The following is a 13,460-nucleotide window of genomic DNA, read 5'->3' as shown; positions in this document are numbered from 1 at the left end:
TAAAAAGTGCTGAACCAAAATTTAAAGCAAATATAATTTCACATAATTTGCAAGAAATAAAAACACAAACATCGCCACAAAATCTTAAAATTTTTTTCCTGATTTTCTGTGGCACAAAGTGCAATTTTTACTCGTTTGACATATATTTTTCTAATTTTTTGCGAACGTTATCTGGGTGGTACTCAGCAAAATTTGATCAATTCTTATCTCAATTTTTATACGTTTGACCATCCACGAGAGTTAAAATGCCTCTTGGACACAGTCCACCAAAAATGTCTGAAATCGAGACAAGGTCAAAAAATGCTTCGCAAGAAGCCACCGGTGGTAAGAGGGAACCCTCACCGCGCCGGAAATCCAAAACTTTTGACCCATCCGCTCAAAAGTTTATAGCGGAAAGTGACAGTATCATGAGATATTGTGCAAAATTCAGTGATGCACCAATCCAAGACCACACTGAATCATATCTTATGATAAAAGACAAATCACTAGATGATTGTTGGGCACGGCTTCAGTCCGCCTATGATTTGGTTTTTTCAAAGCCAGATGACAGCCTACCCGAAAACTTTAAGAATTCGGTAGAAGGCAAGTACTTCACTTGCCTTGAATTATATGAGGTGACCAAAGCTAAAATTGCCGATCAACTGTCGTTGATTAGAGCAATCGCCGCACCGAGTCCACCACCCCGCGTGGAACACACCTCGGCAGAGGCAAACGTTTTCCTCCAAGTCCCACCTTGTGACACGGAGACATTTTACGGCGGTTACGAAGAATGGCCCGCTTTTCGTGACATGTTCACAGCGGTGTACATCAACCACCCGAAGCTCTCCCGTGCTCAAAAATTGTATCACCTCCGATACAAAACCCAAGGTAAAGCTGGCTCCATCGTCAAGCAATATCCGCTCAGCGACGATAACTTCGAGCTGGCCTGGGAAGCTTTACGGTCACGATACGAAAACAAACGTATCCTGGTTGACAACCAAATTAAAATTTTGATGACTTTGCCGACTATTCAATCCGAGAATAGCGAGCAACTTCAAAGGCTGCAAACATCAATTAACAACTGTCTGTCAGTTCTTAATTCCCAAGACGTCCAGACAGACAGTTGGGATCCCATATTGGTGTACATATGCTCATCCAAATTGCCCGAAACCACACTGTCACTTTGGGAACAATCTCTCTCTTCTCGAAGAGATTTACCCTCATGGTCACAAATGGACGATTTTCTTACTTCAAGATACGAAGTAGTCGAAAGACTTAACCGGCTTCATCCAAGCCAAAATAAACAAAAACCAGTCGCTCATCAAAATGCTGCGCAAAACAGGTCCTTTAACAGGACTCAAACCTTTGTGGCAGAACCTAAGAGGGAACCAACTTGCTCTTACTGCAAGTCCCCTCATCCCATTAGAGTCTGCCCACAATTTAAGCGAATTTCGGTACCGAACCGAGTACAATTCGCAAACCAAACCAAGCTGTGCAAAAACTGCCTTGGTAATACCCATAGCACTAATGAGTGTCCGAGCAAGTGGTCATGTACACATTGCCAACAACGGCATCACTCCCTGCTGCACATGAATCCCAAACCACAATCTCGACACTCCAGTGCGCGAGCGAATGAAACCGCCGCACAACACACTACTGCCCAGTCGACACCTCCCGCTCGACAAGCGCAGTCAAGCTCCGATTCCAGCGAGCAACCGTGCTGTTCCAAACAAGCACAAATACAATCATTGCACACCGACAATGATAGCAAAATTCTCCTTCCAACTGCCATAGTCGCAGTTGAACACGAGGGTGAATTGTTTCAACTTAGAGCCCTGATTGATCAAGGCTCACAAAGAACTTTCATTTCCTCGAAAGTTCAAAAACGGTTGAAACTACCATTCGAACATTCCAAGTTCGAAATTTCCGGCATGGGTGGACATGTAGTACAAAGCTCCTCAAAGCTTTGTCCACTCACATTGGTAGCACCAAAAACCATGCAACGGATAAACACACAGGCTATCGTGTTACCTCAGCTCACGAGGCACATGCCTACATTCACCATTAGCCGTGAAAACTGGCAGCAATTCAAGATCCTTGAACTTGCTGACCCAAGCTGTCACATACCAGCTCAAACTGACATGGTAATCGGCAGCGATATACTTCCACAAATCCTGCTGGAAGGTATACAAAATATTTGCGACACTATACTTGCGCAAAAAACAATATTTGGCTGGATTCTCAGTGGTCCAATAACCGAAAATGTGGTGTCATTCTCGACACAAGTAGAAGAGTGCTCGAATGCAACTCTCAGCTCTCAGCTTCGAAAGTTTTGGGAAGAGGAGGAGATTCCACAACCTCCACAAATTTCCCCTGAAGATCAGGCATGTGAGCATATATATGCAACAACAACGACTCGTGCCCCAAACGGTCATTACATTGTGAGACTTCCATTCAAGGAAGAATTTCCAAAAAAGCTGTCTCTGGGCCACTCTCGGTCTGCTGCACTTCAGCAGTTTTTCAGTATGGAGCGATCGCTTCAGAAAAAAGGAGACTTAGCCACAATGTACAATAATGTGTTGCAAGAGTATCTCGACCTCGGTCATATGGAGTACAGGAAGCCATGCGAGATAATTTCCAATGGCAAATACCTCTCTTTCTACTTGCCACATCATGCGGTCGTCAAACCAGATAAGGTGACCACCAAAGTTCGCGTGGTATTCAACGCCTCAAAAACATCTGGTTCAGGAAATTCCCTGAATGACGTGTTGCACACTGGTCCCACACTCCAGCCAGATCTCATGCTGCTCATTCTGCAGTGGCGAATGCACAGATTCGTGTTCAATGGCGACATTGAAAAAATTTATCGTCAAATACTCATGCATAAGGACGATAAAGATTTTCAGCGAATCTTATTTCGCACATCGGCTGACTCTCCTGTCACCGATTATAATCTTAAAACCGTAACGTTCGGGGTTAATTGTGCACCATACCTCGCTATCCGTACCCTGCATCAATTAGCAGATGATACGATAGCGACATTTCCCTTGGCTGCCACAATACTTAAAACCGAAACGTATGTGGATGACATCCTATCCGGAAGTCATGATATTGACAACGCCACTGAATCACTTCTTCAAGTGATCAAAGCGCTTAAGTCAGCTGGTTTCATACTCAAGAAACTAACGGCCAATCATCCGGCCATCTTAGAAAAATTTCCAAAGGAGGATCTTCTCGACTCCAACTTTTTGAAATTTGAGAGCGCTTCCACAACCAAAACTCTTGGTATACAATGGAACGCACTCACAGATAAATTTTCATACACCATTCTGCCTGCATCGACATCGAATGCCGTCACAAAGCGACAAATTTTATCTTCTGTCGCAAAACTTTTTGACCCGGCAGGATGGCTATCGCCAGTGATGATTCAAGCAAAGATTCTTCTTCAAGAACTTTGGCTAGATGGCGTTGATTGGGACGAATGTGCCAAACCTATATCTTTAGCAAAATGGCAACAGTTCGCAGAAAATCTGCCAGCTATCTGCCACATCGAAATCCCTCGATGGGTTAATTTCACTCCGGGGCAAGATACCCAAATCCACGGGTTTTGTGATGCCTCGGAAAAAGCATATTGCGCTGCGATTTACATCCGCGTAGATGCTAGCAACCAAAGATATTCCACTCTCTTGGTTGCAAAAAGCAAAGTCGCACCATTGAAGACGGTAAGCTTGCCACGCCTGGAGCTGTGTGGTGCAGTCTTACTCGCAAAACTGGTCGCAACTGTTCGAAAACAGCTCAAATTGGAATCGTGCAACACATTCTTATGGTCAGATTCAGAGATTGTGCTAGCTTGGCTTGAAAAGCCACCATGTACATGGAAGACGTATGTATCCAATCGTACCTCCCAAATCCGGGAATATCTTCCAACCGGTACATGGCGCCATGTTGCCAGCCAAGATAATCCAGCCGACCTCGGCACCCGCGGGTGCAAACCGCAGGATTTGGCGAATTCCCCACTCTGGTGGCACGGACCAACATGGCTCTCTTGCCACATGGATGCATGGCCAAGGTCAAAGGCATGCAGTGCATCTCCACCAGAAAAGCGCAAGGTGGAGGCATATCACGCGCTCGAAGAAGAGGTCGATTTTCTTGATCGCTTTTCTTCTTTCTCTCGAGCACTCCGCGTGACTGCGTACATGTTCCGCTTCGTGAGCAATGCCCGCAACAAATCAAAGGGGTTAGCTACAATCACCTATCCACATCTGACACATAACGAATTTCAATATGCAAAAATTCATCTTATCAACGCAGCGCAATCACGCCATTTTCCGAGCGAAAAAAGCGCTTTGCAAGATAAAAAGCCACTTAACAAAAAAAGTCCTCTTATTGTTCTCAATCCTTCGTTGGACAAAGACGGACTTTTACGGGTTAATGGCCGATTAGCACATTCCACATTAAGCTATAATGAAAGGCACCCAATAATTCTCCCTACCGAATCGAGGTTCTGCCAGCTATATTTGGAGTTTTTACACTCGCTGCTTCTTCACGCAGAAACACGATTAATGCTCCAAATGGTAAGGCAAGAGTACTACGTACCAAAGCTAAAACCTCTAATTAAAAAATGCATTTTTCAATGCAAAGTGTGCACGCTTTACAAGCAACAAACACGCACCCAAATAATGGCCGCTCTACCCCCTGAGCGCTGCAGTTTCTCACTCCCATTTTCCACAACGGGAGTAGATTTTGCTGGGCCATTCCAAATTAAAGCATCGGTGCTAAGATCTACAACCCTTATCAAGGGATACGTTGCAGTTTTTGTCTGTTTTTCCACAAAGGCAGTGCATCTCGAGCTATGCTCGGATCTTACAACCGAAGCTTTTCGAGCAGCATTCGCCCGCTTCGTTGGCAGACGAGGTTTTCCCTCAAAAATGATGAGCGACAATGGAAAAACGTTCATTGGCGCCCAGCGCGCAACAGAACGCGACTTCGTTAAATTCCTTAACGAATGTTCCGCAGACATTGTCAAAAAATATGCCCCTCAAGGCATCAACTGGCAATATATACCACCCAGCGCCCCCCACATGGGCGGCTTGTGGGAATCTGCAGTGAAAAGCTTTAAAATCCATTTAAAGAAAACCGCTGCAACCCACAAGTTCACTTTCGAAGAATTCACGACGCTTCTGGTGCGAATTGAAGCAGTCCTCAACTCGAGGCCTCTATCCGCACTTTCTCAAGACCCAGCTGATATGACAGCACTTACTCCGGGTCACTTCCTTCGAGGTGCACCGCTGTTGGCCATTCCCGAGTCTAATGCGGAAAACCTCTCTCTACTAAACCGGTGGGAGAAAGTCAAAGCACTTCACCACCAATTTAGTCGCCGATGGAAAGAAGATTACTTCAAAGATCTTCAGAAGAGATACAAGTGGAAAACCCCACAAAGCGATCCTCAGCCAGGCGACATCGTCGTGATCAAAGAAGNACCTCTCTCTACTAAACCGGTGGGAGAAAGTCAAAGCACTTCACCACCAATTTAGTCGCCGCTGGAAAGAAGATTACCTCAAAGATCTTCAGAAGAGATACAAGTGGAAAACCCCACAAAGCGATCCTCAGCCAGGCGACATCGTCGTGATCAAAGAAGATTCACTCCCCCCCACCGAGTGGCGATTGGGACGAATCGAAAACGTTCGCCATGGCCCTGATAACCACATACGTGTCGTGGAAGTCCGTACACAAAATGGAGTTATCACGCGGCCACTTGTCAAACTGTGCTTCCTTCCAAAAGCACAATAGATAATTCTATACATATTTTCCTTCTGTATATTAAGGGTCTTAACTTCCCGTTTAAACATTGTACCCAAGTACTTCTCGTTTATCTGCCTTTGCTTCTACTTCCAGATCGAAGACATCATGGCAGCACGGAAGGCGTGCCCCCTGGCTCCAACGGCAGAAACAGACAACTGCCTACAATGCCGGCTCTGCCACCGTTACCACGTATTGCGGACGTGCCCGGCCTTCAAGGCGATGAAGCCGCCGCAACGGTTGGGAGTAGCCCGCGCGCAAGGCTACTGCGTCAACTGCCTTGCGCTCACCCACACTACCGGGGAATGCGACTCGCCGGGTAGTTGCAAAACCTGTGGCTTAGCGCACCATACGCTGCTGCATGTGGCAGCTAACAGGCCCGCGCGCACAGGCCAACGAAACCAGCAGCCCAACCGGGCCAAATCGACATCATGCAAGCCCATCAAGCGGAGGGCACCGCCGAAGAAAGGTGGGCAGAAGAAGGCGCAGAAGAACCCGCGCAACCAGGCGCCGCAACCGCCGCGCAAGAAGACCGCCCACCGGACGATCGCGCGCACTCCCCAAGGCCTACAAATGGCCAATTTCCAGGGCCGCACCACCCACCGCGTCCTTGGCAACACGATCCGCGCCCTGAAAGAGCTGCAGGAGACGCTCAGCAACGCATTCCTGCAGGGCGGGGACGATGTTTAAGCCGCCGCTTAAACTAAATTCAGCGGCCGTGCGCGCATCCTGTGGCCGCAGCGGTGTGAAGTTCGAAAAATGATTAACGAGCGCGCACGGCCGCTTCCCATCATCGGGCCAAATGAGAGACCAGACAGTTCAGCTATTAACGTCGGACATCGCGCACGCGCCCATTTAGCATTAGCATTTGGTGATTCTTACAAGAGTCAATAATAAAAACGCTTGTAAATTAACTTCAATTGTGGTGTACAAATAAACACAAAAATATTTGAATTTCTGATCTGAAACAAAAACCTTTCCTTTATCGGAAAAAGTTTGTGTGTGTAAAGAGGTGAGTGCGAAGGGACCAAGCGAGAAATATTCACACCGTTTGGAGTCAGCGTAAAACTGTAGGTCCCTCGCTTTGTGTGACAACATCAAGGCACACGCCGTAAATCGGAGGATTATTATTATTATTATATTTCGGTCGAAATTTACTTTTAAATATCTCATCATATTTTGCAAAAAATTTGGCTTTGTGGTTAGCATATCAGTGTCAAATTTTGATTTTAAAATTTCCAATATATGCAAAAAACTTGTTTTTGACTTGTACAGACCGCCCCCCGTAAACAATTAACATAAGCATTATTTTGATCACTTTCTTCATGCATTCTGAGACCTAGTTTTGTCAACCCGATTTTTGAAATCATGTAGCCGGCAAAATTTTCAAGTCCATCATATTCCACATCTTTGAGTGGACTGTTGAAATCTTCTGCTTTACAAAAAAAAATTAAATCTAGGGATCAGGTAGCATGAATTTGCTGAAATGCCATAATATTATTAAAAGTGAAGTGGTTAACAACAACAACGAATGTCATTAAATGGGACTACCTTCTTTTTATTAATATTGTTACCTCCCTTTTATTAGCTCGGGATGTAACTATGTAATATTGATGCGCCTAAAAGATGCAGCGATTTCTATTCTCAAGTTTCATACCTGATGAAAGTACGAATGGAAATTACAATAGCGAGGTTTTAGTTTTTTAAGCTATAATTTTATTGTATCATGCACTCCACGTTTTTCGTTTTCAATCCCATAGAATTTGTTTTAATAACTTTTGATTTTGAAATTTTAGTAAAAGTCATTATAAACAATTTATGAGATTAAAAACGAAAAACGTGGAGCGCATGCAATACAAAGCATTCGATTTAATTGACAATAGTCAAATTACATAACATAGACCTAAAATTTCTACAGCGAATATTTTTATTTATTTTTTCATAAAATGATGTGGGGAGTTTAAATTCGATGAAATCCATCATGTAAATCAAAAAGTGAATTTTGAATTTTTTATTAGTTATGACTAGGGATAAATCGATACAAGTAAATCCAAGTACATACTCGATACTTTTCTCAATTTACCAAGTATTTTTGTACTCTATACTTTTTACTTCGATTCAAGTAGGTATCGAAAAAAAAGTACTTGTATCGGAAGCGCAAAACTTATTATGCTTCAGCATCTTCTTTGCAACCCATTAGAGGAATTGGAAGATATGCGCAATACATTTCTGCAGCTATATAAGCAAGCCCGTCGATACAGTGTTGCCGTTGTGCGCCTAAAGGGGCAATTTGCCCTTTTTGAGCGCCAATACCCTTTGACCCAACTTTTCCAAAATTATGTGCAACCTTTGCGCCTTTTCAGAGACTTTTTTTAGGAAATGCTAACAGAACTATACAATCAAAAAATATTTCCTCCTGTGAGTACGAAAAAATGCATCACTTAAAACTTTTAAGGGAAATGTAACTCTTCTCGATTTATGTGTATGTTTTCAACCTTGTTTTGTGAAAAGCTTGTCTCACTAATTTCTTTTTAAATCCAACAAATTTATTCTTTTACTAGTAAAGAAAAGCAAAAATAATATGGTGACCCTTTTTTCGTCAATGGATCCCTTTTTTTGACTTTCTGAAAATTCTCAACGGCAACGCTGCGTCAATACATAACGGTTGTGAAACGGGTGGTGAAATAACATAAACGGCAATAACCAAAATTTGCTTTATTTCACTTTTAAATGAAAGGAAAATCTGAGTTTTGCTTTATTTCCAACCAAGGTTGGAAATAAAACAAATTTTGTCTTATTTCCCATTGCTTATTTATACTATTTGTTACAAAAGCAATTTACTGACCAGAAGGAAAAATAACTTTGTTTATTCCAAAAATACCATTAAACAAAAAATGTGATATAATTCATATGAAGAAAGTAATATTCACAAAATATTTTTACTTATGAAAAGTGTAACAAAATATAGGAAAAGAGTCGTCTTTAATAACTGCTCAGCAAATTGAACACTGCATGAATTTTATCTGCATGCCTTTTTAAATGTGTTGAAAACATTGCTGGAAAACCTTAAAATGTTTGCATGGAACCATGGCGCAATAAACAGGACGCGATCGGGTGGCGCAGGCGGCGCGCGAACGTGGACCGCTGCGACGCTGGCACTTTCAAAATTGTATACTTACAAATCCGTCCATTTAACTTGTTCATGTACTACTTTTTGTTAAATGTAACTGGGTGACTACCTACAAATGTGCACTATTTTGTTTTATTACTCAAATTGTTAAGTTTAAAACTTGGAATTATTGCTCAACGAGAAATGAAATAAAGCAAATTTGAGTTATTTCACATTGAATTGCGAAATAACACAAATAACACGTTATTTTCGTTTGTGTTATTGTGAATTTCTAGTGCAGAAGGGCTGGTAAGTATTGAAAATGTCATTTTAAAATTTTATCCTTGAAATTTCGCAATATATGTTGGAATTTCGTTCTTCTCATTTTGTCAGCTTAAAAATTAGCTATTCGTCCTGGTGAATCCAGAAAATCTAAATTTTTTAAATTCTAAAGAAATTTCCTATTACATTTCACTATAGGTAAAATTATAACTTTTGTTGGCCAAAACCCTAAAGAGATAAAAAATACAGTTCTTGTTGAAGCATTAATCTTAACATGGTAAAGAAATTGACGATTTGAAAATTTACCAGTCCCACAATCATTATCTTAACAAATTTGCACAACTTTTTTTTTAACATTAAAAATCTATATATTAATACGCTAACATAAATTTTGTCTCCATTCGTTTGGCGATTCTACCGAACCGATTTCAAAACCAAGAACACCGTTGGAAAGGCAGAGTTTTTAAGGTTTCACAATTGGTTGAAAATTACGGCCAAAACCGTCGTTTAAACATTTTCGAATTGTGTATACATGTTGCTGCAACATGTTCAATTTGACATGTTTCGCCTGTTGCTTCACTACACATTTGAAATTAAGCTTTGAAATAAAGATAAATATGAAGATGAAGAAATAAATGATAACGATGAAGTAAAAAAAAAGTAGGCAAAAGTGAAGATAAAGTCGAAAATGGAGACAATGACCGATACATAAGAATTAGGGTAACTGAAATGGTAAGAACATTTTTTGAATTTATGAAGTGAAACTTCTTTAGCGGCAGTTGGTTGGGAGTAAATCGTCAAATTCGAGGGGAATAATGCACATGGAAATGGTACTCAGCGGTTTAACGGTTTGAGAATAAAAACAAAAACAAAGATGCCTAGAGGTTCAGGCAAAAACGATGATCAAAGTAAATTTAAACACTTTAAGGTAAAGGTGAGAGGAATATGCAAAAATAAAGATAAATATGAAGAAAAGGATGAGGTGAAGATCGATATTGTTATCGATATAATCCCGATATTTTTATCGATATAATAATCGACATTGCTATCGATAAAATAATCGATGTTGTTATCGATACTGTTATTGATTAAATAACAGCTATTGTAATCGATATAATAATCAATATAATAATCTATATTGTTATCGATACAATAATGGATATTGTTATTGGTATAATAATCGATTAAATAATTGATTTATATTGTTATCGATATGTACAATAATCGATACTGATGATTGTTATATTTATCGATGAATTAATCGATTTTGCAATCGTTGTATTTTTCTATATGTTTATGGATATCGTTATCGGTATTTTTATCGGCACAGTTATCAACAGGGTTATCCATATAAAAATCGGAACATGGAATGTGATCACATTAAATGACATCACATCACATTATATCACATGATATGAAGAGACTTCACATGACTTGACATCACATGATATATCATCGTATGATATGACATGGCATTACATGACGTGGCATCACATGATATGACATCATATGGTATGACATCATATGACATGACATCAGAGGATATGACAACACATGACATGACATCCTATCACATCACATAAAATCACGTCATCGCAACTCATCTCATCTACGTGAATAGAAAAAGAAAAGGATACAAGCAAAGATGTGAAAGATAAAAACAAAGATGAAGACCAAGGTAAAGTTACCGATTTCAAAACCAAAAACACCGTTGGAAAGGTAATTTTCTGTAGATGAGGAAAGTTTTTGTAGTTTCGAAATTGGTTGAAAAGCGTCGTTTAAAAATTTCCATATTTGTGTATGGTTGTTTTTGCAACCTGTTCAATTTAAGCTGTTTCGCATTTTGTTTTACTTCGTATTTGAAATTAAACTTTGAAATAAAGATAAATATGAAGATGAAGAAACAAGTGATAACGATGTAGACAAAAAAAAGGCAAACNTCAAAATATATCGATTTATCGAAATTTCAAGGTTATATAAGCTTATCGATTTATCACTGCTTATCGAATTTAATCGTCTTAACAGAGTGTAACGAGTTATCAAAATGTTTAGATAGTTTTCGAAAAATGTGGAGATGTCAAAAGTAAAAATTTATAAAGGTATCAAAAGTTTTTACATTTTTGAGTTATCGAAATTTATCGAGCCATCGGATTTCACAGTTATCGAAATTGGTCGAGTTAACGATTTTTGTTGAGTTATCGAATTTTAGTGTTCTGGAAATTCATCGAACTATCGATATGTATTAAATCATTGAAATTTATCGATAAACTTGAATGAATCGGGTCAATTCCAAGTCCTGCCGAGGTCCTCCAAAGACCAACAGAAGATTTTCCGGTTAGTTAATTTGTACCGTATAAGTTTTGCTACGTGCTAAGTTAGAAAACCTCTCCAAGGCTTCTAAAACTAGAAAAACTGTCGAATTTCGACAGTAACTGGCACTATAGTATACCTTAATACTCGTAGTAGCAGTATACAGATTCATATGCAATATTATTAAAAGATGAAGTGAATTAATTCAGCATAGCGGATTATCAAAATAGCTAATAATTATTACTATGTACATACATAATAATGTTTTATTTTATGTAGGTTTTAATGTGCATAACAAATTATGTAAATACTCATTATTCTGCTTCTAAGTGCAAGTTATTAAGCATATATATGGAATAAATAGAGCTAATATAGTTGTCATTTTCAGTTTGACTTTCATTGGCATCCGAATCTGAATCTGTGTCTTCATCTTCAAATTCGAACGAGAAGTTTTAGTTGGCGAAATAGATCTGTATTCAGGAACATCACAGCCTAATAATTGTAACACTTCAGTCGGAAGCCGTGAACGCGATTTTCGTTGTACGCGGTTGTTAAGACAAATGCTAGATATTAGAGGATCTGATGTATCTAAGGCTCTGGTGAAAACATCCATCATATTATCTTTACGGCTAGTTTTTCTAGCGTGTTTAAGTCGATCTGCTTTATACAATTTGTGTCTTGATTCTGCGCCATCTTCCCCAAAAGCTCCCACTGGAAGCACTGTATTTTGCATTATTTGCTTCGAGTGAATCAACACATTATGGACAGTGGCTGTCATTGGTAGCCATGGATATTTTTCAATAATTTTTTGACCTGCACTGAAACAGTATTGCTCAAATTTTTCTAAGTTTAGCGGGAGTTGGAAAGATAAACATATGAGAATGATTTTGAAATTAAATATTATATCCACGTCAATATTGCAAATTTCGGAAAATACTATATATTGCTCAAAGGCACGACGTGTTGTGTTTCCGTCATTGCTGCTTTCACAACCTCCAAATTTTGGTTTATCAACGTGCAATCCAAGACGTTCCCAAAATATATTTTGTATCTTTTGTTTCCTTTCCAAATAAAAGCTTTTTATCGTGTTCATTCCTAATCTGCCATTTTCGTATATTTTGCTGCTATCCAGCATGCAAAATGAATTCGAAAATCGTATCCAACAATGCAATGGACTAATTCCATACTTTAGGTGATCTTCCTTAGCGCGAAACTTCGTCGATTTAAAATCACTGCAGGTCATAAAATCCTCCGGTGTAGCTCCGCAAATTGGACATTTTTGTATTGAGTTTGTATCAGTAAGGATGTTTAGTACCTTCCCATCTATTACCGTTAAAAATAATTTACATTTAACTTCTACTATCTTATCTTCCACAATATTTACAACGAATGACTCCAGCTCTTCGATGTCCTTTTTAATCGAGCAATCCTCTTTCAAAATAGTTTTTTTTTGTTTCCTTAACATATTGTAGTTTTAGCGGTCTACAAAATCTAACCGATTGAGGTGTGCGATTATTCCAAATGATTTCTCCTGTTGACGATAACAGACGCAAAGGTATAACAGACGTTGTTAAGGGGGAGGAATCTGTATTATTTGAGCTTGCTGACTCAGAAAACTTTTGTTTATAATTCGCATGACCACTCGAACTATCAAATCCATAACTTAGTATTAGCTCCGTTTTCATAATGGGTTCATTGAATTTCATAATGTGACTTTCTATGACTTCACTTTGCAACTCAATAATTCGTTGAACAGTGTGTTTCAGCAAGTTCTTCAAGTGTACTTCCGCAACTTTTTCAGAAACTATTATGCCGTCCGGTCTACATTTGCTTTTTGCAATCGCAACGTCTCTATATGCAGGATATATATTGCTATTTCTTATTTTATTTTCATTCTTGAACAGTCGAAGAGTGCGGACGTGTTTTTAAGTTCGCTCCGTAGTCATTAAATATGGTGCTAATTTAATAAAAAAAAAAAAAA

The 13,460-nt window shown here is 39.6% G+C and overlaps 1 protein-coding gene across 1 annotated transcript; it reads left to right on the top strand.

Annotated features, from left to right (window-relative positions):
• The first annotated feature begins 245 nt into the window (after positions 1–245).
• Positions 246–6,468, top strand: LOC108360986 (uncharacterized). Its single transcript, XM_017613496.1, has 2 exons — positions 246–4,406; positions 5,875–6,468. Exons 1-2 carry the CDS (start codon positions 246–248, stop codon positions 6,466–6,468), a joined length of 4,755 nt encoding a protein of 1,584 aa, XP_017468985.1.
• Positions 6,469–13,460: the final 6,992 nt, after the last annotated feature.

Source organism: Rhagoletis zephyria, unplaced genomic scaffold (assembly GCF_001687245.7).
Source record: "Rhagoletis zephyria isolate East Lansing unplaced genomic scaffold, Rhagoletis_zephyria_1.1 Rzeph_scaffold_00673, whole genome shotgun sequence".
Taxonomy (NCBI): Eukaryota; Metazoa; Arthropoda; class Insecta; order Diptera; family Tephritidae; genus Rhagoletis; species Rhagoletis zephyria.
This window is presented reverse-complemented; position numbering and strand designations above follow the sequence as displayed.

What these genes read in the sequence shown, in the direction of transcription:
- LOC108360986 (XM_017613496.1), top strand. Translation starts at nt 246, where the DNA reads ATGCCTCTTGGACACAGTCCACCAAAAATGTCTGAAATCGAGACAAGG. An exon ending in ACAAAGACGGACTTTTACGG is followed by an intron (nt 4,407 to 5,874) that starts GTTAATGGCCGA and finishes TTCTACTTCCAG; the next exon opens with ATCGAAGACATCATGGCAGC.